At 43.2% G+C, this 27,584-nt stretch overlaps 1 protein-coding gene across 4 annotated transcripts in view; it reads right to left on the bottom strand.

The window, feature by feature from the left end:
* LOC137677155 (ubiquilin-1-like) overlaps window positions 1-27,226 on the bottom strand; it is a 42,545-nt gene extending 15,319 nt beyond the window's left edge. For all 4 annotated transcript variants that reach the window (XM_068424388.1, XM_068424389.1, XM_068424386.1 and 1 more), the window contains exons 1-6: window positions 26,971-27,226; window positions 8,751-8,902; window positions 5,155-5,270; window positions 3,774-4,036; window positions 2,803-2,961; window positions 1,892-2,132 (exon numbers count right to left, since the gene is read on the bottom strand). In XM_068424388.1, the coding sequence (XP_068280489.1) occupies window positions 1,892-2,132; window positions 2,803-2,961; window positions 3,774-4,036; window positions 5,155-5,270; window positions 8,751-8,902; window positions 26,971-27,129 (1,090 nt within the window). In that variant the 5' untranslated portion in view covers window positions 27,130-27,226. The remainder of the gene's footprint in view (window positions 1-1,891; window positions 2,133-2,802; window positions 2,962-3,773; window positions 4,037-5,154; window positions 5,271-8,750; window positions 8,903-26,970) is intronic.
* Window positions 27,227-27,584: the final 358 nt, after the last annotated feature.

Below are 27,584 nucleotides of genomic sequence, written 5' to 3'. Positions count from 1 at the left end.
AAGGAAAACAAGGGAAAATGTGGGCCCTCTCCAGAAGGAAATGGGAGACCTGGTTACCTGGGATATGGAGAAGGCTGAGGTACTCAATGACTTTTTTGCCTCTGTCTTCACCGGCAAGTGCTCTAGCCTCACCACCCAAGTCACAGAAGGCAGAGGCAGGGACTGCAAGGACGAAGAACCGCCCACTGTAGGAGAAGATCAGGTTCAAGACCACCTAAGGAACCTGAAGGTGCACAAGTCCATGGGACCTGATGAGGTGCATCCATGGGTCCTGAGGGAATTGGCAGATGAAGTTGCTAAGCCACTATCCATCATATTTGAGAAGTCGTGGCAGTCTGGTGAAGTTCCCACTGACTGGAAAAGGGGAAACATAACCCCCATCTTCAAGAAGGGAAAAAAGGAAGACCCAAGGAACTACAGGCCAGTCAGTCCCACCTCTGTGCCTGGCAAGATCATAGAGCAGATCCTCCTGGAAACTATGGTAAGGCACATGGAAAACAGGGAGGTAATTGGAGACAGCCAACATGGCTTCACCAAGGGCAAATCATGCCTGACAAATTTGGTGGCCTTCTACGACAGGGTTAGAGCATTGGTGGATAGGGGAAGATCGACTGACGTCATCTACCTGGACTTGTGCAAAGCACTTGATACTGTCCCACACGACATTGTCTCTGAATTAGAGAGACATGGACTTGACGGATGGACCACTCGGTGGATAAGGAAGTGGCTGGATGGTCGCGCTCAAAGAGTTGTGGTCAACAGCTTGATGTCCAAGTGGAGACCAGTGACGAGTGGAGCTCCTCAGGGGTCGGTATTGGGACCGGTCCTGTTTAACATGTTTGTCAGCAACATGGACAGTGGGATTGAGTGCGCCCTCAGCAAGTTTGCTGACAACACCAAGCTGTGCAGTGCGGTCGACACGCTGGAGGGAAGGGATGCCATCCAGAGGGACCTTGACAGGCTTGAGAGCTGGGCCCGTGCGAACTGCATGAAGTTCAACAAGGCCAAGTGCAAGGTCCTGCACGTGGGTCGGGGCAATCCCAAGCACAAATACAGACTGGGCAGAGAATGGATTGAGAGCAGCCCTGAGGAGAAGGACTTGGGGGTGATGGTTGATGAGAAGCTCAACATGAGCTGGCAATGTGCGCTTGCAGCTCAGAAGGCCAACCGTATCCTGGGCTGCATCAAAAGCAGAGTGGCCAGCAGGTCCAGGGAGGTGATTCTGCCCCTCTACTCTGCTCTCATGAGACCCCACCTGGAGTACTGCATCCAGCTCTGGGGCTCCCAACATAAGAAGGACATGGAGCTGTTGGAGCGAGTCCAGAGGAGGGCCATAAAGATGATCAGAGGGCTGGAGCACCTCTCCTATGAAGAGAGGCTGAGAGAGTTGGGACTGTTCAGCCTGGAGAAGAGAAGGCTCCAGGGAGACCTTATAGCAGCCTTCCAGTACCTGAAGGGGGCCTACAGGAAAGCTGGAGAGGGACTTTTTACAAGGGCATGTAGTGATAGGACGAGGGGGATCGGTTTTAAACTGAAAGGGGGTAGATTTAGATTAGATATCAGAAAGAAATTCTTTACTGTGAGGGTGGTGAGACACTGGCACAGGTTGCCCAGAGAAGTTGTGGATGCCCCCTCCCTGGAAGTGTTTAAGGCCAGATTGGATGGGGCTTTGAGCAACCTGGTCTGGTGGAAAGGTGTCCCTGCCAATGGCAGGGGGGTTGGAACTAGATGATCTTTAAGGTCCCTTCCAACCCAAATCATTCTATGATTCTATGACTAGTATCAAACAGCAATACAAACTTTGAATCAAAACATCTCTTTCTAATAAGAGAATCATTTCAGCAAACTCCTGAATATTTAAAAATATATACAGTTGCAATAACAGACACACCTCCTAGTCCAGGTCCCAAATTTGGTATAGTTGAGCTCTGTCCCGTACTGGCAGAGGTGCTATTTCTGACATTACTACTACCACTGTTCTCACCACTGGTGTTGGTACTTGTGGAACTCTGAGATCTGGTCTGAGAAGCCCAGGGATTTGGTAAGGGATCTCTATTTTCTGTACGAGATGGCTGACTGTCCCCTCCTGATGATGCATTGGTTACTAAGGAAGCAAATGGGTTACCTCCAAACTACAGAAGGAGAAACAAACACATATCATCTTTTAGTCAACTATTTTTAAGTCTGCTAGAAATGGCAAGTTACCTTTCCAAAAATTACACATGAAGAAATATGTTCATGGCTCTTAACCAATTATAATCAACATCCTAAAATAATCCATTGTAAATATTCTGAAAAGATACCAACATGGAAAGAGATATCTCTAACAACAACATAAAAAAGGGAAGTTAATCACACCTTCTATTAAATGCAGAGTTTGCTACTACACTGGTACTTTGATCACAGTAAAATTATATCTTGCATAGTGGTTTCCAACTTAGAAAAATTTTAAAGCCTTTTTTCTTCCCACCTTAGATTCCAAGTTACTAAATACACTCTTAATTTTTCCTGGACCTCAGGAACTTTATAAGTCCAAGAATTAAAAATAAATAAATTTAGAATATATCTAACAAAAATCTATTAACGTTAAAATAGCTTAGCAAACTCAGAAAACAATCTTTATTCCTTCAACTTTAAAGAGCATAGGAACAAGCCACACATTGACTGCAAGCTTCAAGAAATTAAGTTTTGTCAAGTACCCATTTGAAAAGTTACATTATTTATCTTCTTTCATTAAAAAAAAAGAAAAACAAACCCAAAAAAACCCATTTGCTTTCAGTAGCCCCTACAATCATTTCTCACCTGTTCCTGTGCTGCATTCAACATTGGCTCCTGAATATCTGTGTACATACGTCGCAAGGCATTGTAGCCACCTGGTATACTTTCAAGGTTGCTCAAGGCTCGATCCTGGTTTCGCATCATTTCCTGCATCATTGCAGGGTTTCTAGCAAGTTCTAGTGTCTAACGAAGTAGAACATTTAATTTGTATTAATAAAAAAAAAAATCCATTCTAAAGTGAAAACATCAGCATTTAACAATATCTCAGTTACTAATGTCTAACCCCATTTGAAATTAGGATTAAAGCCAAATCAAGATGTCAGCTTAGTGGGAGTCAACAGAATTTGATATTTAGCCAACATTCTGCCACAACTGTCAGTATGCTGGCTGAGTCAGAAAGCATTGACTAAACAGAAGAAAAAACCCTTGAATGTACCATCCTGTTCTTTCTTGTCTCTTCTCAACACAATATATTTCTACTGTTTGTAACATCAATACAGCATGCAGCTTATAACATGAACTTGAAAAATAAATACCTTAATTTTCCAAAGCCTCCATTTGTTTCTTGATGCCCTCTGCCACATAAGGCATACCTTACATAACACAACTTCAGAAGCAATCAGAAGTACCCACAGTTACATAAACTAGAAATAAGCAGTATTTTGGAGAATTATTACTTTATAGTAAACTCACTGTTGACTAGACAACAGAAGATTTCAAGCAGCATCCAACTCTAAACTTGGAAGATATGATTATACAGTCTTCAGCATCTTTCAAAACTATGCTGCATTTTTTTTTAATTATCAGCTTATTTCAGACACCAGCAGCTAGAAATAAAAACATCAATTTCCTATAGTGACCTTCTACATATTGTCTGACAAGCCTAAATTCCTCAACAATATTTCCGCACTCATCTAAGCATGTCCAATTCTTGCTCTTTTGTTCACAGTTACAGTATAATCAAAGGTAATGAACTTAAAGATCTTTCTACATACCTGTCTCATTATATCTGGATTATTCAGCATGTGACTGATTTCTGGATTTCTCTGTATCAGTTGCTGCATTTGAGGGTTAGCCATAATTAACTGCCTCATCAGGTCAGGATTTGAAAGCATGCTCTGAACAAATGGATTTTCCATTATCTGAACCATCATTTCTGGGTTGGACATAAGTTGTTGTTGCATCTGACTTTGTAACTCTGAAAAGTTTGATGCATTTAAGCCCAGGCTACTCAGGCCTGCCAAACCTCCAAGACCACCTTTAAGAGGAAAGAAAAAAAAAAAAATTAAACTTTCAGCTTCTAGTATATTTCTAAACACATTCAGGTTCTTTCTAAATACAAAATACATAAACATAATCCACACTTCAAAATAATGAAACCCAATGGAAATTCTATCTTTGCAAGGCTGTAAGGAGTCATCCACTAAGAGTTTGCTTCTTTACATAACAAGACACCTAGAAATCCAAACCACATCTGAAATATAACTTGTTACAATTCTAACATCTTTTCTTCTACTTTACTATAGCTGAGGTACAAGGGATGTTTGAGTTTTGGGGCCTCAGGTTAATTCTCAACACTTTCCAATACATTTGTAATAATCATTTATAGACAGACCACTGCCGCGAGGAATCTCTTAATACGACGCATACTCCCTATTCTAAACAAAAAGTAGAGCTCTTTTTTTGCTGATGCAACAAGAACTAATAATGCTTTAAATTCTCCTCCTTCACAGAGTTCAGCAAACACAAAAGTTTCACATTTTTAGAAGGTACTAGTCAGTCTGGAGAACTGTTTACAACTAAAAAAAGCAATTGCTTAACATAGTTTTTCCATGGTGTTTTGTTTTGTTTTTTTAAAAGAAAGCAAACAATGAAAGAGCATGAATAACAAAATCCAGTAACTATGGAAAGAGAGAATATTTTTAAATCAATAGACTTCTGTCTGCATTCCTGAAAGAGAAGACTGATAATGCAATCAGACTCAGAACCTGAGAAATACTGGTTTGTAGGATAGGATTAACTTTGTTACTTCTGTTAAAGTCTTAACTTGATGTTATGGGTCCAACTTCAATAATCTCTTCAGGCCAATTCAAATGCTCTGTCTAGCCACCTAACAGTCCCAACACTTTCTCTAACTCTAGAAAAAGCCCAGCTCCCAAAGTGAAAACATCCAGCAACTGCTCCAACACGGAAGGTGCCAGGACTGAAAGCTGTTGCCAGCCCTCACCTTCCCTTGGTAGCTCTTTAACAGGAGCCAGTAATCAGTAATTTTATTTTTTTTAAGTCTCATTTACATTAGAATAAAGCTCCAGGGATACTTACCTGAAACCAAGATACCTAAAGATAATCACCGTGTTACCTAAGAAATATTCTTACCCAAGCCAAAAGAGTTGTTATTTGTTGAAGTTGGTGTTGAGGTATTACTGCTTGATATTGATGTGGTAGCAATACTGCCAGTGGTGGGTGTTTGTTGATCTGGATGGTCTTGTGATCTATAAAAAGCAAATTAAAAAAATTACAAGTTGAACAAGGTGTGGTAGGTTGACCCTGGCCAGTTAAATCCCCACCCAGTCACAAGCTCATTTTCCCCCCCATCCCAGGCAGGATGGGGGAGAGAATCAGAAGGGCAAAAGTAAGAAAAACTCATGGGTTGAGATAAAGACAGTTTAATAAGCAAAAAAAAAAAAAAAACAAAACACACCACCACACAAACCAAAAAAAAAAACACAACAGAAAAGTGATGCGAAGGCAGTCTCTGAGCAACAGCTACTTTGGAAAAGTTCTCCCCCTGTTTTATTGCTTAGCATGACATTATATGGTATGCAATATCTTTGGTCAGCTTGGTTCAACTGTCCCAGCTGTGTCCCCTTCTCAACCCTAGGCTACTCACTGAGAGAGGGGGAGGAGCAGCAGGCACAGAGCGAGAGAGAGAGAAGGCCTCAATGCTGTGCGAGCACTGTTCAGCAATAGTTAAAAAAACATCAGTGTGTTATCAACACTGTTAAGTCAAAAAACCAAAACACCACACCATACAGGCTGCTATGAAGCAAGCAAAACTCCATCCAAGCCAGACCCAGTACACAAGGTCTGGCATTTAATATAATGGAATAATGACATTTAATACAAGAACAGTATCATACTTCAGAATCTTAATTTACATTTTTATTATTTCTAAAAAATAAACTATTATATCTCTAGATGTCTTCCTGGCCAAACTCAAACAGGGAGTATACAGATAGTGGAAGCAAGGATGGGTAACCTGGGAAGAATACAAAGACATTGTCTGAGTCTCTCTTTCTTAAACAGTTAGGAAAGACAAAGTCCAAATGGAATTGAATCTGGCCAGGGATGTCAAAGACAACAAGAAGGGCTTCTATAAGTACATAGGTGACAAAAAGATGACTAGGGAAAATGTGGGACTGCTACTTAATGAGACAGGGAACCTGGTTACACAGGACACAGAAAAGGCCGAGGTACTGAATGCTGCCTTTGCCTCAGTCTTTACTAGCAAGACTGGCCTTCAGGAATACCAGGCCCCTGAGACCAGGGGGAAAGGCTGGAGCAAGTAAGATGTACCCTAGGTGGAAGAGGATCAGATCAGGGAACACTTAAGCAAAATGGACATACATAAGTCCATGGGACCTGGTGGGATGCACCCATGAGGACTGAGGGAGCCAGCAGATGTCATTGCGAGGCCACTCTTGAATCTTTGAACCATCATGGTGACTGGGAGAAGTGCCCAAGGACTGGAGGAAAGCAAATGTCACTCCTACCTTCAAGAAGGGCAAGGAGGAGGACCCAGGGAACTACAGGCCGGTCAGCCTCACCTTGATCCCTAGGAAGGTGACAGAACAGCTAATCCTGGAAACCATTTCCAGGTACATGAAGGACAAGGAAGCCATCAGGAATAGTCAGCATGGATTCACCAAGAGGAAGTCATGCTTGACCAACTTGATAACATTTTGTGATGAAATGACTGGCCCTAAAATGAGGGGAGAGCAGTGGCTATTGTCTACCTGGACTTCAGGAAGGCTTTCAACAGTGTCTACCACAATATCCTCATAGAGAAGCTGATGAAGTAGGGGCTGGAGGAGGAGAATAGAAAACTAGCTGAGTGGCCAGATCCAGAGGGTGGTGATCAGTGGAACAAAGTCTAGTTGGAGAGCAGAAGCTAGAAGCATACCCCAGGGGTAAATATTGGTTCCAGTTCTGTTTAACATCTTCATTAATGATCTGGATGATGGGGACGAGTGTACCCTCAGCAAGCTTGCTGATGACTCAGAACTGGGAGGAGTGGCTGAATTCTGTGATTCAGTGAATATACACCAGAGGGCCATGCTGTCATCCAGAGGGACCTCAACAAGCTGCAGAAATTGGCTGACAGGAACATCATGAAGTTCAACAAGGGGAAGTGGTGCAAAGTGCTGCACCTGGGGAGGAACAACCCCAGGCACCAATATAGGATGGGGGCCACCCAGCTGGAAAGCAGCTTGGAAGAAAAGGCCCTGGGTGTCCTGGTGGACACCAGGTTGAACATGAGCCAGCAATGTGCCCTTGCAGCAAAGAAGGCTAATGGTATCCTGGGCTGCATTGGGCAAAGTGTTGTCAGCAGGTTGAGGGAGGTGATCCTTCCTCTCTACTCAGCACTGGTGAGACCACACCTGGAGTGCTGTGTCTAGTTCTGGGCTACCCAGTACAAGAGAGACATGGATGTACTGGAGGGAGTCCAACGAAGGGCCACAAAGATGATGAAAGGACTGGAGCATCTCTCACCTGAGGAAAGGATGAGAGAGCTGTTGACTGTTCAGCCTGGAGAAGAGAAGGCTCAAGGGAGATCTCATCAGTGTATATAAATACCTGAAGGGAGGGTGCAAAGAAGATGGAGCCAGGCTCTTGTCTGTGGTGCCCAGTGACAGGACCAGAGGCAACTGGCACAAATTGAAACACAGGAGGTTCTTGTCTGATCATAAGGAAAGACTTTTTTACTGTGAGGGTGACTAAGCACTGGAACAGGTTGCCCAGGGAGGTTGTGGAGTCTCCCTCCTTGGAGATGTTCAAAAGCTTCCAGACATGGTCCAGGGCAACCAGATCTAGGTGGCCCTGCTTGAGCAGGGGTGTTGGACCAGATGACCTCCAGAGGTCCCTTCCAACCTCAACCAGTCTGTGATTCTCAGACATCTATAGTGTCATCACTTCTTCAGAACAGTAGTTTCTACCATTAAGAAAATGGATGGGCATCACTGCGATCCTTACCTCCTTTTCATCCTATCCCTGGTATGCCTGCCAATGAATTGCTTCTTCAGTCCTTACCGTGCTTTAGGGATCCTGATGTACTCCTACCCCCTCAAATAGTACTAATTCCATGTCCGGTGCTTAAAGAAGAGAAGGTTAACAAGATCTACAATACAGGATTTATTCTATACCACACTTTTAGTAGGACGCCCCACTGAACGTCAAATTAAGTTAGTCTTATTTAATTGCAAGACTAATATCAGAATTTCAATACTCTTTAAGACTGTAAGAGCATGGTAACAATGTAGTTACACAAAGTTAATGCCATCATAAACTAGCACAAGCACTAAAGGCTGCTTGCCCAATTCGTATGTTCATCACACCTGTCTACTGCATAAGCATGGGTGCCACCATGCAGTGAAACAGATCAAGGACTGTTCAGATTGTCTTCAGATTGTTATTCTGCACCAACTGTAACTAAGGAGCTGATTCAAGTGATTTAATAGTAACGGCTCAGTTTAGAAGACAACATTAACTTTCAAAAGGCTTATGTGTGATATCTAGGGAACCAACCTTACAAAATTTGGGTTGCTTCTCTTGTTCAATAGCAGGAGTGTTTGTACTGCTGTTGAATGCATTTTAGTCAAAACAAGGTTTGCCCAACAGAAAGCTATCACACTAGGAATTAAGAATATTTTTACTACTTAGAGATAAAAAAGTTTGATCATCAGTCAGGTTACCTGTTTTGCGTTTTGATGACCAGGTGAACAGTGAGTCCATCGTGAATCCCATGCTGAATCAAAGTATCTTGATCTTTTAAAATTTTTCCAGCAAATATCAAAACAAGCTGATCAGTGTGGGACTTGAAATGCTTAGAGATTTCTTCCTTGAACTAAACAGAAGTTAATATTATATAGTTATGTAATTGAATACTGAACTATTAATTTATTAATAATTAAAGAAATAACTATTTTCCTCACATTTATTAATCCACTTGCACAATATGTTTTGCTTTATACAACCTAGAAACACTTCACTAAGTTATCTCAACTTTCTTTTTATCCAAAGGAAGATGGGAAATCAAGTTTTTCTTTTTCCATACAATTAAAGTCAATGTTTCACATCTAGATCACTAACTATGTAGCTGGCAATAACAAAACCTGGCTTCCACTTAGACTATACTGTCATTTCACTCAGGCACGTACCCATGATGCAATAAATACACATGCCATTGAAACCATGCGTTGCTGACATGCTGAGGATGCAACAACACGTTATGTTAATTCATTCCACATTTGTGCAGGCACTGAAAGAAGCAGTATCCTTTCTTCTTGGACATATTACTGCTACCCTTCACGTGTCAAAACTAGAAATCCTTTCCATACAGTCAAAAATTATTTCTTAGGTGGCTCTTCTCTCTCATCCAACTCATGACAGCTACATGAAATGTGCTTCCAGCTGAAATATGTGGCTATTCACCATTATTTGCAAGATTAATTATATTTTATAAGAGGCAGGGCTAAAAAAAAAAGGAAAACCCCACTGTATTATACTCTAAAGGCAAGTCCCTAATTGAAAAGGTTTATAGTATATGAAGAGATAAAACAGATCCCCAAAAAAATGAGCCTGAGACACAACAAAGGTAAGAAATCTCTGTGCCTGGGTAGCAGGTAGCATTTGGTCAGTTAGAAGTCTGCTCACACAGAGTTGGTTCCAGTTCTTAGAGAAACATCTTTTAAGTCAACCTTTATACTGGTAATATTTAGACTTGCAAGAATTCTAGGAAGCCATTTAATCCATTCCTGCCTGAAGTAGATTACTTACCTAAATTATTCAGACATTGCAGTGGGTTGACCTTGGCTGGCCACCAGATACCCACCAAGCCACTCTATCACTCCCCCTCCTCAACTGGACAGAGGAAGATAGAAAATATGCCGAAAGGCTCATGGGTCAAGATAAGCATAGGGAAATCGCTCAGCAATTACCATCACAGGCAAAACAGACTCGACTTGGGCTATTTAATTTATTGCCAATCAAATCAGAGTAGGATAACGAGAAAGAACAACAAAACTAAAAAACACCTTCCCCCCACCCTTCCCTTCTTCCCAGGCTCAGCTTCACTCACAAATTCTCTATCTCCTCCCCCCAAGCGGCACAGGGGGACAGGGAATGGGGGTTGTGGTCAGTTCATCGCACATTGTCTCTGCTGCTCCTTCCTTCTCATGCTCTTCCCCTGCTCCAACATGGGGTCCCTCACACAGGAGACAGTCCTTCCAGAACTTCTCCAACGTGGGTCCTTCCCACAGGCTGCTGTTCTTCATGAAATGTTTCAGCATGGGTCCTTTCCACAGGGTGCAGTCCTTCAGGAATGGACTGCTCCAACATGGGTCCCCCACAGGGCCACAGGTCCTGCCAGGGACCTGCTCCAGCACAAGCTCTCCATGGGGTCACAGCTTCCTTCAGGTCACATCTGCCTGCTCTGACATGGGGATGGGGTCCTCCACGGGCCACAGGGTGAATATCTGCTCCACCATAGACCTCCATAGGTTGCAGGGGGACAGCCTGCATCACCATGGTCTTCACCATGGAATGCAGGGGAACCTCTGCTCCAGCACCTGGAGCACCTCCTCCCCTTCCCTCTTCACCAACCTCAGTGTCTGCATAGTTGTTTCTCTCACATATTCTCACTCCTCTCCCTTCCAGCTGCTGTTGCACAGCGGTTTTTACCCTTTCTTAAATACATTATCACAGAGGCACTACCACCTAATCTAATCTAATAATTCCCATTACTCTCTGGATTTTCAAACCAACCATCATTCTGTAAGTGTAGGGCTCAAACTGGCCACAATATTCCATATGAATTCTTACCAATACTTAGAACAAAAGGATAAATTCCACATCTTGCAAGCTATATTCCCATTTATAAGTTAGAAAATCCATATGGAAAAATATCAGTTTAACAGTGTTGACTCATTTAACAGCTATAACCTCTAGGCCCTTTTCTGCAGAGGAATTATGTAGGCAGTTACTTTCCACTCTGCATTTTTCTGGTTAATTATTCTTAAGAATACTATCATGGTTTAACCCCAGCTGGCAGCTAAGCCCCATACAGCCACTCACTCACTCCCTCACAGTGGGATGGGGGAGAGAATCAGAAGGGTAAAGTGAGACAACTCGTGAGTTGAGATAAAGACAGTTTAATAGGTAAAGCAAAAGCTGTGCACACAAGCAAAGCAAAATAGGAATTCATTCACTACTTCCCATCAGCAGGCAGGTGTTTAGCCATCTTCAGGAAAGCAGGGCCCCATCATGCATAACAGTTACTTGGGAAGACAAATGCCATAACTCCAAATATCCCCCCTTCCTCCCCACAGCTTTTATTGCTGAGCATGACATCATATGGTATGGGATATCCCTTTGGTCAGTTGGGGTCAGCTGTCCAAGCTGCGTCCCCTCCCAACTTCTTGTGAAGAAGTGTAAGAAGCAGAAAAGGCCTTGACACTGTGTAAGCACTGCTCAGCAATAGCTAAACCACCTCGAGTACTGTGTCCAGTTCTGGGCCCCGCACTTCAAGAAAGACATTGAGGTGCTAGAGGGAGTCCAGAGGAGGGCAACGAAGCTGGTGAAGGGTCTGGAGGGTATGTCCTATGAGGAGCGGCTGGGGGAACTGGGATTGTTTAGCCTGGAGAAAAGGAGGCTGAGGGGAGACCTTATTGCTCTCCACAACTACCTGAAAGGAGGTTGTAGTGAGGTGGAGGTTGGCCTCTTCTCCCAGGCAACTAGCAACAGGACTAGAGGACACAGCCTCAAGCTGCACCAGGGGAGGTTCAGGTTAGACATTAGGAAAAATTTCTTCACAGAAGGGGTTATTAGGCATTGGAATGGGCTACCCAGGGAGGTGGTGGAGTCACCATCCCTGGAGGTGTTTAAGAAAAGACTAGATGTGGCACTTAGTGCCATGGTCTAGTTAGGTCAAAGGTTAGACTCAATGATCCCAGAGGTCTCTTCCAACCTAGTTGATTCTGTGATTATCAACACTGTTTTCATCACAAATCCAGAACAGTCACATACAAGCTACTGTAAAGAAATTTAACTCTATCCCAGCCAAAACCAGTACAAATACATGTTCCATTGTGTCTTCGTTTAGCCCACACCCAGGGATAAACAATAAGCAGTTGTTCTCTCACCCAATGTTCCTTCCCCAACCAAGAAAGGGAATTGGGAAAAGGAGGGAGACTCATGGGTTAAAATTTCAACAGATTTAATAAAATAAGGAAACCAATATCAATAGTAATACAAAACACACAAAATTATACTTAGCCCACAAAGTTGCGTCAAGTTGCCCCAGGAATAGCAATCATTGAGAAGGAAAAAGAGGGAAAAGAGAGGAGATCAAAAAGAACCCCACCCCTCCCCATCAAGCTTTCCCTTTTATAGTGAACCTGATGTTAATGTTTAGAATACACCAGCTGTGGTATGGTGATCAAGGCCATTAGCAGTTAAATCCAGGGCAGCTGACCCAGGCTGGCCACAAACTGAAACAAAATCTAACAGAAACTTGATTCTATAAATTTTTATCCCTATGAAACCAGGACACATTGCAACATAAAACCAGCAGAAATCCTCATCATTTGGTACAAAGTAAATACATAAGAATGAAGAACTATCATACTGTGCCAGACCAGAGAGTAATGACGTTTATCCAAACTCATTTACTATCATATTTTCCACAGTATGTTGTTACAGTGAATTCCACAACTTCACTGTCTTCAGAATGCTGATGCAGTAGTATAATCAACATTGTTTACTTTATCCTAAACCTTGTTACACATTTTTAGAAGCAGTTGTTTATCCATGCGGTTAAGGAAACAAGACACTTCTAGAGCTTAACCACACAGTGCCTAGTATTGCCAGTATGCAGGTATTAAAGCATATATACTTCCCTTTCTCTACTAACATGCAGCCATTATAATTAGATGATCTGTAAAAACAGCACTACAGTAAGAAATTAATACAACAGCCTGTGTACCAGGACCACAAAAAAACTCCTACAATAATGAATGTGGATGATCCATATGTGCAAGGAATCTCTTTCCAGCCAGCATAAGACGACTATTATGAATATCGAACCACACTTTTGTCTAACTGAAGCATATCTATATTAAAAGTCCAACAGAGCTGCAAAAAAAGTGTCAGGTCTCTTCATCAGCATCACTTGCATTCAGTACAACTTTGAGACTTCTGAATGAGAAGGTATGAAAGAACCAGCTCTTCTGTTTGACGTTTCATCCACAACAGAAGACCATACAAAACCTAGGTTACCATCTAAAATATTTTGCAAATGAGTCTCCTGATTAGCACATCTACAGCACACTTTACTTTTTGCCGAGGCAGAGATTAGAGAATCATTTATGTATCTGTCCAAAAAAATCCTGAAAACCCTTTTCAATACAAGTGTGGGTTTTTTTGTTTTAAATTGTCAGTATCTAATACGTTGCTTCTGAAAAAAGAAAATATCAAAAGATTAATACAATTCAGTCTTCAGCATCATCCAATCTCTGCCAATACTGGAAGAAGATTAGCCCTAGGCTGAAGTTCAACACAAATCACTACTGGTTGTATTGCAAAATAAAGTTGGGGAGAGTAGAAGAGAGGACATGGATTGAGAACTGGCTAAATGGCAGAGCTCAGAGGGCTGTGATCAGCCGTGCTGAGTTTAGTTGGAGGCATGTAGCTAGTGGTGTTCCTCAGGGGTCAGTACTGGGCCCGGTCCTGTTTAACTTATTCATCAACGACCTGGATGAAGGAACAGAGTGTACACCCAGAAGGCAAGTGTAGGGTCCTGCACCTTGGGAGGAATAACCCCATGCACCAGTACAGGCTGGGGGTTGACCTGCTGGAAAGCAGCTCTGCAGAGAAGGACCTGGGAGTCCTGGTGGACAAGTTCACCATGAGCCAGCAATGTGCCCTTGTGGCCAAGGCGGCCAGTGGTATCCTGGGATGCATTAGGAAGAGTGTGGCCAGCAGGTCGAGGGAGGTTATCCTCCTCCCCTACACTGCCCTAGTGAGGCCTCATCTGGAGTACTGTGTCCAGTTCTGGGCTCCCCAGTTCAAGAAAGACAAGGAACTACCAGAGAGAGTCCAGCAGAGGGCTACAAAGATGATCAGAGGACTGGAGCATCTCCCTTATGAGGAAAGGCTGAGGTAGCTGGGTCTGTTTAGCCTGGAAAAGACTGAGGGGGGATCTTATCAATACTTACAAATACCTTAAGGGTGGGTGTCAAGAGGATGGGGCCAGACTCTTCTCAGTGATGCCCAGCAACAGGACAAGGGGCAATAGGCACAAACTGAAACATGGGAAGTTCCATCTAAATATGAGGAAAAACTTCTTTACTTTGAGGGTGCCAGAGCACTGGAACAGGCTGCCCAGGGAGGGTGGGGAGTCTCCTTCTCTGGAGATATTCAAAACCCGCCTGGACACGACCCTGTGCAACCTCCCCTAAGTGAACCTGCTTTGGCAGGGGGTTGGACTAGATGATCTCCAGAGGTCCCTTCCAACACTAACCATTCTGTGATTGTGTGACTTTTTACCATCCTCTGTGAGCAAAGATTCCTCTTTATTATTCTTCATCTCTCACCATTAACTGTAACTAAACTGCAAGACCATTCCCCCATAGCAAATTGCAAGAAAAAAAAAAAGTTTCATTAAATTCAAACAGTGAAAGGACAAGAGTAATGACTAGCAATTGTATTCTTATTCCTACAGGTCTTATCTGTGTAGCTTTCATAGGACTCCACCACTCTTACTTGCAACAAAGAGTTCAGGGAATGAGGTGCTCCAGTGCCATGGTAATGAAAACAGCATCAACTCTGGAAACTGTTAGATGCAAGCAGCAAAGACAACTAGCTCAATTTTCTTTACCCTAAATGGAACTTTAAGTGTCAATCCAGTACACATCATCTCGGTTTCTCAAATTAAATGTATGCAATTGACAGCAAACAGAGGAATGGAGACAACAATGGGAATTCATACATATTAAGGCAGTTGTAAGAAAAAAAATCTTTGGAGTAGTTAATTCATCAATTTGTACAACTGAACTAAATAACACTATCAGTAAATTAGAGATAATGCTTTATAATAGTTTGGCACTTAGGGAAACCAGAAGCAATAAAAGTTCAAAGACTTGCCAGCTGGCTGGGAATGATGAACATTTCCATCTAATTCTCCTACTGCACTAACTCTTCCCTTTTTATTAATATGTAGATACTGCAAACAATGGTTTTAGCCAATTTGTTTTACTGTTCAAAAATTCAATCTTTACTTCATTGTAATACTACTAGCCATTACAACATCATAAACATGTTCAGTTTTATCCAAACATAAAAAAAGGACTTAAAGTTGTAAAAAAGTAACATTTCTCCATACCTAGCACCTAACATTCACAGAAACTAGTTGACTGTTGTCCACGTTTAACCCACACCCAGGGCTAAGCAATAAGCAGTTTTTCTCTCACCCAATGTCCCTTCCCCAAATGAGGAAGGGAATTGGGAAAAGGAGGGAGACTTGTAGGATGAAGTTAACCAGATTTAATGAAATCAATATAAATGACAACACAAAACAGACAAAAGTATACTCATCCACAGAACACTGACAAGTTGCTCCAGCAATCACAATGAGGAAGAAGGAGAAGGGAGGAGAAACAAGAAAACCAGAAAGAACCCCACCTCTTCTTAGCAAACCCTCCCTTTTACAGTGAGCTTGATGTCAATGCTATATAACACACCTGTGGGCCAACCAGGGTCAGCTGCCCTGGGTTTAACTGCTAATGGCCCTAATCACCATGGCTGGCCACAAACTGAAACCAAATCCCAATGAAACCAGGATAACTGTACTGCTCTAGTAACTGAATACATTAACAATAATGGAAAAAGTTATAATCAATTTTAGACATAATAGGGGCATAGTGGGAAGAAAACACAGGAGCATTAAGACAGAAACACAAGATTATCATGTAGATGGACAGAGGCCTAGTTTCCCTAAGAAAGATAAAAAAAGCATTAACTAAAGTGAATTAATTCAAGGTCACAGCCTCCTAAAAGCATAAAAACTTGTCAATTTGACATGAATTAGAGCAGATCTGAAGCTAGTCTTCAAGTGCCTTGCCTGCATTACCATTTCACCTTAAGTTAATTTCTTTCTATTAAGAACTTCCCCCACACTTTTTTATTTTTTTAAGGACAGGAACAGTATAGGGTTTTTTACCCTGAGAATGTTTTTAGCAGCACTCTACCACTTATTGTTTACACTCTCAATGATTTCCATACCAAATATCCTCAAATTCACATGATCTTAAAACTCAATACTCTTCACAACAAAACTCTGCTCTTTTGTCCCACAGTAACAGAACAGAACAGGCTTCACAAGGCAAGTTAGAACTTATTACACCTGCTCAACTTGATTGCCTCTGAAGGTTTTTGACATGCACATGTGATGCAGTCTGTTGATGCACAGTTCACAGAATCACAGAATGTTAGGGATTGGAAGGGACCTCGAAAGATCACCTAGTCCAATCCCCCTGCCGGAGCAGGATTGCCTAGACCATATCACACAGGAACGCGTCCAGGCAGGTTTTGAATGTCTCCAGAGAAGGAGACTCCACAACCTATTATCTATCTCTATTAACTACCAGCAGTCCTGGTTAACTGGAGAAGTTCCAGCTGACTGGAAATTAGCAAATGTAATGCCCATCTACAAGAAGGGTCGGAAGGATGATCCGGGGAACTATAGGCCTGTCAGCCTGACCTCGGTGCCAGGCAAGGTGATGGAACAGATCATCCTGAGTGCCATTACACAGCACATGCAGGACAATCGGGGCATCGGGGCCAGCCAACATGGATTCATGAAAGGCAGGTCCTGCTCGACCAACCTGGTCTCCTTCTATGACCAAGTGACCCGCTTAGTAGATGAGGGCAGGGCTGTGGATGGAGTCTATCTAGACTTCAGTAAGGCATTCGACACTGTCTCCCACAGCATCCTCCTGGACAAACGGGCTGCCCGGGGCTTGGATGGGTGGACTCTTAAATGGGTTAAAAACTGGCGGGATGGCCGAGCCCAGAGAGTGGTGGTGAATGGGGCAAAGTCCAACTGGCGGCCGGTCACTAGCGGTGTTCCCCAGGGCTCAGTTCTGGGGCCGGTGCTGTTCAATATCTTTAGAGATGATCCAGATGTAGGGATTGAGTGCACCCTCAGTAAATTTGCAGATGACACCAAGCTGGGTGGGAGTGTCGATCTGCTGGAGGGTAGGAAGGCCCTACAGAGGGATCTGGACAGGTTAGATAGATGGGCCGAGACCAACGGCATGAGGTTCAACAAGAACAAGTGCCGGGTCTTACACTTCGGCCACAACAACCCCATGCAGCGCTACAGGCTGGGGGAAGAGTGGTTAGAAAGCGGCCCGGTGGAAAGAGACCTGGGGGTGCTGATCGACAGCCGGCTAAACATGAGCCAGCAGTGTGCCCAGGTGGCCAAGAAGGCCAATGGCATCCTGGCCTCTATTAGGAATAGTGTAGCCAGCCGGTCTAGGGAAGTGATCGTCCCTCTGTACTCGGCACTGGTGAGGCCGCACCTTGAATCCTGTGTCCAGTTCTGGGCCCCGCACTTCAAGAAAGATGTTGAGGTGTTGGAGCGAGTCCAGAGGAGGGCGACCAAGCTGGTGAAGGGTCTGGAGGGTCTGACCTATGAGGAACGGCTGAGGGAGCTGGGGTTGTTTAGCCTGGAGAAGAGGAGGCTCAGAGGTGACCTTATTGCAGTCTACAACTACCTAAAGGGAGGTTGTCGCGAAGTGGGAGTTGGCCTCTTCTCCTGGGCAACTAGCGATAGGACAAGAGGACACAGCCTCAAGCTTCGCCAGGGAAGGTTCAGGTTGGACATCAGGAAGCATTTCTTTTCAGAAAGGGTTATTAGACATTGGAATGGGCTGCCCAGGGAGGTGGTGGAGTCACCATCTCTGGATGTGTTTAAGAAAAGACTGGACATGGCACTTAGTGCCATGGTCTAGTTGACAGGGTGGTGTCAGGGCAACGTTTGGACTCGATGATCCCTGAGGTCTCTTCCAACCTGGTTGATTCTGTGTGATTCTGTGTGAACCTCTCTGGGCAGCCTGTTCCAGTGTTCGGTCACCCTCACCGTAAAGAAGTTTTTCCTCATATTTATGTGGAACCTCCTGTGTTCCAGCTTGCACCCATTGCCCCTCATCCTGTCAAGGGATGTCACTGAGAAGAGCCTGGCTCCATCCTCATGACACTTGCCCTTTACATATTTATAAACATTAATGAGGTCACCCCTCAGTCTCCTCTTCTCCAAGCTAGAGACCCAGCTCCCTCAGCCTCTCCTCATAAGGGAGATGTTCCACTCCCTTAATCATCTTCGTGGCTCTGCGCTGGACTCTCTCTAGCAGTTCCCTGTCCTTCTTGAACTGAGGGGCCCAGAACTGGACACAATATTCCAGATGCGGCCTCACCAGGGCAGAGTAGAGGGGGAGGAGAACCTCTCTCGACCTGCTGACCACACCCCTTCTAATACACCCCAGGATGCCATTGGCCTTCTTGGCCACAAGGGCACACTGCTGGCTCATGGTCATCCTGCTGTCCACTAGGACCCCCAGGTCCCTTTCCCCTACGCTGGTCTCCAACAGGTCTGCCCCCAACTTGTATTCATACATGGGGTTGTTCTTGCCCAGATGCAGGACTCTACACTTGCCCTTGTTATATTTCATTAAATTTCTCCCCGCCCAACTCTCCAGCCTGTCCAGGTCTCTCTGAATGGCGGCGCAGCCTTCTGGTGTGTCAGCCACTCCTCCCAGTTTTGTGTCATCAGCGAACTTGCTGACAGTGCACTCTAATCCCTCATCCAAGTCATTAATGAATATATTGAATAGTACTGGTCCCAGTACCGACCCTTGCGGAACTCCGCTAGACACAGGCCTCCAACTGGACTCAATCCCATTGACCACCACTCCCTGGCTTCTTTCCTTCAGCCAGTTCACAATCCACCTCACTACCCGATCATCCAGACCACACTTCCTCAGTTTAGCTGCGAGGATGCTGTGGGAGACCGTGTCAAACGCTTTACTGAAATCAAGATAGACCACATCCACTGCTTTACCATCATCTATCCACCGGGTTATGTCCTCATAAAAGGCTATCAAGTTGGTTAAGCATGACTTCCCCTTGGTGAAGCCATGTTGACTGCCCCTAATGATCCCCCTATCCTTGATGTGTCTAGAGACAGCACCAAGGACAAGTTGTTCCATCACCTTTCCAGGGATGGAGGTGAGGCTGACCGGTCTATAGTTACCCGGGTCCTCCTTCTTGCCCTTTTTGAAGACTGGAGTGACATTCGCTTTCCTCCAGTCCTCAGGCACCTCTCCCGTTGCCCACGACTTAGCAAAGATGATGGAGAGTGGCCTAGCAATGACTTCCGCCAGCTCCCTCAGCACCCGCGGGTGCATCCCATCAGGGCCCATGGATTCAGGGGGGAAGCAAAGAGAATCCAACTTGCACTCATAGCTGAGCTAATTCTAGCAAACATTTTGTCACTGAACAAATCCAATGTCTTTGTATACACATGAAGTAGAACAGCTGACTAAAAAGGAGACATATCTGTACAGTCACTTTGCAGAGAAGATACAAACATTAGAATAGAATAGTTCAATTGGAAGGGACCTACAACAATCACCTAGTCCAACTGCCTGACCACTTCAGGGCTGACCAAAAGTTAAAGCATTGCTATTAAGGGCATTGTCAAAATGCCTCTTAAACACTGACAGGCAATAGGCATTGACCACCTCTCTAGGAAGCCTGTTCCAGTGTTTGACCACCCTCTCTGTAAAGAAAGGTTTCCTAATGTCAAGTCTGAACCTTCCCTGACGCAGCTTTGAGCTATTCCCACGCATCCTGTCACTGGATACCAGAGAGAAGAGATCAGCACCTCCCTCTCCACCTCCCCTCCTCAGGAAGCTGTAGAGAGCAATGAGGTTGCCCCTCAGCCTCCTTTTCTCCAAACTAGACAAACCCAGAGTCCTTAGCTGCTCCTCATAGGACATTCCTTCCAGTTAGTTAACATTAACTTATTAACATCTGATAAGTTGGCCCAGGAAGGTCCCATTAAAAAAAAAAAAGTTATCCTAGGTAAAGTCGAAAAACTTAAAACCCAAATTGTCGTCTTTTGATATGTTACCACCATATAATGATTCAAAAGCATTCTGCTGACTCAAAGTATGCCATCAAAAGCAGCAACTATAGTAGCATTAATGCCCATTCACATGACAAAGTGCTGTGAAAGAAAACAAAAATGAGAGATACTTTCCCAATTCCTCTCAATCTTGGTTTAATACAAGACACATTTAAAAAAAAAAAAAAAAAATACATTAACGATCCTAAAGAGGCCTCAAGGAATTAAACATCCAACTCCCACTGAAAACCACCGTAAAACAGACTCCTAAAACTGTGACTGCTTTGAAAATATTATTTAGATGATGTCGCCGTTTAAGGCTGGGCGGGCAGTTAAACGGACGACAGACGCTCTCTGTTAACCTTCTCCTTCCCCAGAGGGGAAAAGGAAAAGAGAAAAGGGAGAGAGACTTATGGGTTGGAGAGTTAAAACAGTTTTAACGAACAGCAACAAGGAAAAGAGTATAATAAATAATGAACTGTGTACAAAACCACTACTGAGCTCCCCCCAATGACGACCATGTCACCGCTGACGCTGCAGGGCAGGCGCTGGGCAGTCCCGAAGCACACGCGGCAGCAGGCGGGAACCAGGTTCAGGAGCGCGGGCAGAGTCCTCCCAGGATGTTGGCCATAGGGGAAGAGAGCACGACCCTCCTGGTCCCTCAGCTTTATACTGAGGAATGACCTGGGTGGGATGGAATACCCCGTTGGTCAGTTTTGGGTCACCTGTCCCGTCTGCCCCTCCCCACAGGTGCGGCACTTTACAGCCCCTTCCTCTGTGGGACAAAGAGACCCAACAGGGACCCTAGTTCCCGTGGCAACAGGAGGTGTAGTTCACTTCAGGAAGTCACTTAAAGGAAACTTAACAGAAAAGTCCATCCTAGTCCAAACCAGGACGGATGACAATAAAGAAAAGTAACAAAATTGCTGACTCTTCCCAAACCAAACTCTGTTTTGAACACAAGATAGGACTTTTGACACTGCCTATGGTTTACAGCAGATGAAGCACAGCTAAAAAGCTCACCCAAATAAGGCTTCTATAGAAGCCTTTTCAGTCTTTCATGACTTGTCAGAGCTACTATCTTCCTATGCCTAGAAGTTAGCCCTTGCCAATTGTGCATGCTAGTTACGCAACCAAATTGTTTCCTCAAATTGCCACAATCAAACCAAACCTATAAAAAAAAGTTAATTCAAGAAACAAATTCCAATTCTTGATTACTTTACAAAGCTAGTAGTCCTGAAAAGAAAACTGAGGTAGTGCTATCTAGTGGAAAGAGGACTCATGTTCTAGCTAGTTCTATTCCTTCCAGACAACCTTCAGCAAACCACTCCAGTCCTCTATACTTTGACTTAGGAAGAAGGATTAGCAACACTTCCTTTCTCTGTAAAAGCACTTCACAAACTACAGATGGAAACAGAGCAAGTCTGATCTAGAACAACTCATTTAGATTGGAAAGGGATATAAAAAGGATTACGTGTAAATAGTGATTCGTGCAGTAGAGCTGTTTTGATAACCTACTGTATTGGGTTTGCATGGCAAGGTTTTGGTAGCTGGGGGGCTTCAGGGATGGCTTCTGGGAGAAGATGCCAGAAGCTTCCCCCATGTCCGATAGAGCCAGTGCCAGCTGGCTCCAAGATGGACCTGCCGCTGGCCAAAGCTGAGCCAATCAACAACAGTGGTAGCGCCTCTGTGATAGCATATTTAAGAAAGGGTAAAAACCGCTGCGCAACAGCAGCTGGAAGAGAGAGGAGTGAGAATATGTGAGAGAAACAACTCTGAAGACACCAAGGTCAGTGAAGAGGGAAGGGGAGGAGGTGCTCCAGGTGCCAGAGCAGAGATTCCCCTGCAACCCATGGAGAAGACCATGGTGATGCAGGTTGTCCCCCTGCAACCCATGGAGGTCCACAGTGGAGCAAATATCCACCTGTGGCCCGCGGAGGACCCCATGCTGGAGCAGGTGGATGCACCCGAAGGAAGCTTGTGACTCCGTGGAAAGCCCATGCAGAAGCAGGTTCCTGGCAGGACCGGTGACCCCGTGGGGGACCCACATTGGAGCAGGGGAAGAGCATGAGGAGGAAGGAGCGGCAGAGACAATGTGTGATGAACTGACTGCAACCCCCATTCCCTGTCCCCCTGTGCCGCTTGGGGGAGGAGGTAGAGAATTTGGGAGTGAAGTTGAGCCTGGGAAGAAGGGAAGGGTGGGGGGAAGGTGTTTTAAGATTTGGGTTTATTTCTCATTATCCTACTCTGATTTGATTGGCAATAAATTAAATTAATTTCCCTGAGTAGAGTCTGTTTTGCCTGTGATGGTAACTGCTGAGTGATCTCCTTGTCCTTATCTCAACCCATAAGCCTTTTGTTATATTTTCTCTCTCCTGTCCAGTTGAGAAGGGCGAGTGACAAAGTGGCTTGGTGGGCACCTGGCAGCCAGCCAAGGTTAACCCACCACACCTACCCTTATACTGAAACATCAAAATGAAATTCACTCTGGATAAAAGTATCTGCAAACAAGATACTTTAGAGTATTATTTAAATAGGTATTAATATTTTATTATACCTGCCAGTCAGAAGACATTTGCCAAGTACCTTGGTTAGATAGATGCGTATTGAAAATATCAGTTAATTCAACCGTCAGGGAAGTCAATATACTTTCTTCAGTATATGGTTTATATGCTATCAAACAGCAAATTACCATTGTTCTAAATCACTTTTAATAGTTTCCAAACTCTGAGAAAAATAAAATTACTTAAGTGCTGAATAGTTAATGAAACAGGGCTTCTTTATTTCAAAGAAATGTGAATAATCAGAGCATATTATAAGGCTGACTCCATAAACAGTCACACAGATGTATCAATGATGTGCTTCAGTGCACTGAGACATAAGATGGTAAAAACACCAATGCTTTAACTTTGGTGCTAAACAATTCATGCACTCAATTTCCTTTAGTGCCGACAGAAAGCTAGATTGTAATACTGAAAAAGAACAGATTGGACTATATTAGTTCCAACCTCTTTTGGTCGTACTGTTCAGTAATCCCTGGACTACAGGGAAGACAGAACTGGTTATTTTAAAAGAACTGAAATTAAGCTGTCTTTATGAAATAAAGCATTATAAGAAATATTAAAAGCATACAGAAGTTAGGAAAGATATTCTACTATCAAATCACCCAATGCTCCCCTTAACATGTACACATGATCTTTATATACCAAACATGGCCAATTTGTGATTGTGAAAACCAGGCACAAATCTGAAACATTGGATTTATGGATTTAAAGTTTCAACAATAATATTTATTCAAATTTTAAACAGAGAATACAACTCTAACCAGATCTCCACTTGTCAGTGAACAGAGTCCCAACACAATGTATACATTTACACATATAGTTCGCTAGGTGAGTTTATTTATAATTCAGTGTAGTACAGAAAGCACAATTTTCAGGTATATAATTAGTTTAAAAATATACTACATGCTGATAATAATAATCTATTACTGCTGAAAACTATATTCCTCACTGAAGAACGGTTGACGTTAAATAAAAATAGAGAAAAAATAATTTAAACTTTTTTCTATGGTTATACAAACTAAACTTGATTTCACTAGCTTTTCCAAACAGACATTCACAGAATGGTTAGGGTTGAAAGGGACCTCTGGAGATCATCTAGTCCAACCCCCTGCCAAAGCAGGTTCACCTAGAGCATGTTGCACAGGGTCGTGTCCAGGTGGGTTTTGAATTACCCTGAAATTTTCAGATAATCATGGGACTGACAATAATTCTCTGCAAGAACTGCAGGCTTTTAAAATTAATAGCGCACATTTGCTATATCCAAACTCTGTTAGCCTAATAATTAAAAATATAAAGCAATCTATGTTATTCTCTAATAGTTATAATGTTCACAAAATGCATAATTTGATATCTTAAAGTATGCATACATGCTGGTGAATAGTAATTCTGAATCAATTACAATAACATCTTGAACTTTGCCAATGTTGCTATGTTGGCATTCCAAGAACGCCTACAGGGTAAACAGACTAAATGAAGAAAGTAAAATTGCTTTTAATATAACCGGTTCCAACACCTCATCACTCAAAGAATTCAAATCATTCACTAAGAAGAAACAGTAATGCGTGAGTAGTCTGTAACATGACTGCTCACTCTCTGTGTATGAGTTTTACCAAAACACAGTTAAGTCAAGCCCACAGAACCCACAAAATAAAACAAAGGAAAAAAAAAGAAAGACAAACAGAGCTAACTGAGCTAAAGTCTCCTGTGTATTGGGATTTCAAATCAGCAGGCTTATAGGTATTCATCTTTACCTACCATGAATAGAAGTCTTTGTACAGAGCAGTGTATGGGCCTGCAAGTTCAGTATCATACCAAGTCAAGAAAGCAAATATTTGGTCCTTGTCCTAATACTGAGCCAAGTTGTGCTCAACATAATCAAATAAGTTCCATAGAAAATAAAGACAAATGGGTAACACTTCAACTGATTTCCCAGAGCAGTTTGGTACTTGAGGGTTATTTTCCATTCTAACCTACATACTGCCTGTTCTAGAGGCACAACATAGGATCAGCAGTAACAAACCCTCAACTTCCTCAACTTTGAACAGTTGCAAACCTGACTTACATCAATGGAGCAACATAAAATACACTTTGTGTAGCCCTAAATTTAGCCCCAATAACCCAAAATATTTATCTAAAAGCCTTTGGGGTTTGTTGTGGCTGTATTCAGAAGTGACTGTAAAAACTAAGTCATAATATTAGCTACAGGTACACACAGCAAAATAAAAGCTATTCAGTTGTACCAGTTTAGGCCTTCCTGCCCCCCCACCCCCAAATAGGGCAGACATCGCCAGCTTGCCTATACCAACAGAACAACCACTTGCTGATCCCAGATGCATTTGAACAGATGCTCAATTTGTTTATTTGAGGCTAACCTATTTTCAGGGTTGGCTCTAGAAATATCACATCTCTTGTTATTATGCTATATAATGCTTATTATTAACTAACAACTTATTTTGACAGTTTAAGAAAAACAGCCAATACTAGTCACACTACAGTCTTGCATATTTTTTTGTGCTAGCTGTAACTTTGTCCAGGAATCAAAGCAAATGGTGGACCCACAGGAGCAGCAGCAGTCTTACTTCACAGGAAGATTCAACTGCAAATCTAATCTGTTAATATCAGCTCAAAGGAATACCAAGACAATATTTAAAGTTTAAGATATCTATAGACGATGAAGACATTTTAAAGCAATATGTTCTATTAATCACTTATTTTTTTATGATTGTTTTCAGTAAAACTTTATGGTTTTGTTAGCTTGTATAACTATTTCAGTTTTTAAGACAACCGTCTACTAGAAAAACCTGATATTCCTATTGGGACTCACATTTGAAATCATGGTGTTAAAGTTAAATATATTACAAATTCACATCTTAAAGGAGTTTGTTTATAATTCCTGAAGTCCCTAATATTATTGCAGTCAAACTGCTTTTCAGGACAAATGCGATCCTTAAATTAGAACCAGCATGTTTTATAAAGAACAAAATGCACCTACAAAGAATTTTACAACTAGGCAGCGCAAGAGTCTGTAAAATGTATAGAGCCAGCACCCTGACTAAAAGATCACCCACAGCTTTTTAACTCACGTTTTGCATTTCCCCTCTGAAAACGCGTCTCTGACTCATCAGCAACTAATGATTTAAAGCTCCATTTCTATACATCAGTTGCACTCTTACATATGTAACCATTTTTTTGGTGAGGTTTGCAGTTACCAACTACACAGAAAAATAACATGACTTCAAGTTGCATACATTGAATTTCAGAGAAATTTTATAGAAAATGAAGTGCTAAATCTCCTTCAGGGAACTTCACCTTTTTAAGTATTTTAGCATAGCAATATCTACATCCTTCACAAATAGGAGAGACTGGCTTTATAGATATCTGCCTTACACTTTGACCACACCTTTCCTATGATTTGTAACCTCCTAATTTAAAGAAATTAAGTCCTGGTAAATGCTCACATGGAAGGCCTCCAAAAAACTGAAGTGCTGCAGGAAATAGTGTCAATGATTCAGTAGGTGTCACTGTTTCTCTTGAACCAAAGGCACAATGAGATATTAACTTTCATAAAATCTTAGAAAACAGACCCTAACAATTCAGTTATCAGACACTAGTACACTGAAGTACTGCAGAAGCCGTGCTTTATTTGTAGCGGAAGTTTTATACAGTCTAAAGACGTGACTTTTCTAAAATTAAGAGATCTTTACCATAGCCTACTTGCTGTTTCTAAAGCAAATTTTAGATCAAGATAATTATTGGCACTATAATACTGCCACGTAGGTGATTGCATATGTTTTCTACAGTTGTACTAGTTCGCCAGCGAGCCTCCTACTGCCAGACTGACTCAGCTCGGCAGAGCAACTCAGAATTACTAAACGAGCTACGTCCATCTCCCGGGCCGGCTCTCAGCATCGCAACAGGGAGGAGCCGTGGAGGATACGACGCAGAAGGCTTCTTCACCACTCCCGATAGCCTCAGTTAGCAGCAGCCCTCCACAAGGCCGGGCCAGCCCCGATACTCGCCCAACAGCGCCGAGAACAGCTCGTATAAGCAGAAGCTGCTTTGTCATCGCGAAGGGCTCTCACCCTCCAGCGTGGGAGGCGGAAACCGCAGGCCAGGGCTCTTCCCTCTGGTTGTGCTCCCCACCTACCACCCTCAACCCCTCACCTGCTGGATGCTGCTGGTCTCGGGCACAGCGAACTCTTCCTTCTCCTTGGGAGTCTTCACCGTGATTTTGATGATCCGCGGCTCGGCAGCAGCGAAGCCCTGAGCGGAGGACTCAGAAGAGCTGTGGGCCCCCGTAGAGCTCTCCGCGCTCTCCGACATGACGGGTGGGGCCTGACTCCCTCCAACCGCACGGTTCCAAGCGAGTCCTCCGCGCCGCAGCCTCGCTCCTAAAGCGGCGGACAGAAACAATCCAGCTCACCCGCGGCGCACACTGATGACGTCCTGAACCGGGAAGTTACTAGAAAGGGGGAGCTGTCTCCCCGAGCGTGGGTTCGTCTTCGGCGCGCTTGCGCGCTAGGGGCCGTAGTTTGAAGATTTAAAATCTTAAAAAGAGACAGTGACAAATAGTTCCTTAAACTGTCATATGGAAGTTTTAAATTTCTTTTTAGATATAGCTAGGTGACTTCAGTACTCTGAAGTTCCAAATAAATACATTAAAAATGTTTTTATGAGTTTTACAATATTCAAGTGTTGATGTCCTACATAAAATTACACTATTACTTGCATTATAATGCACAATGATATTGTATGAAGTAACAAAGCCGTACTATGAC

This window comes from Nyctibius grandis (assembly GCF_013368605.1).
Source record: "Nyctibius grandis isolate bNycGra1 chromosome W unlocalized genomic scaffold, bNycGra1.pri SUPER_W_unloc_2, whole genome shotgun sequence".
NCBI lineage: Eukaryota > Metazoa > Chordata > Aves > Nyctibiiformes > Nyctibiidae > Nyctibius > Nyctibius grandis.
The sequence above is the reverse complement of the archived record's forward strand: the minus strand, read 5'-3'. Positions and strand labels throughout refer to the sequence as shown.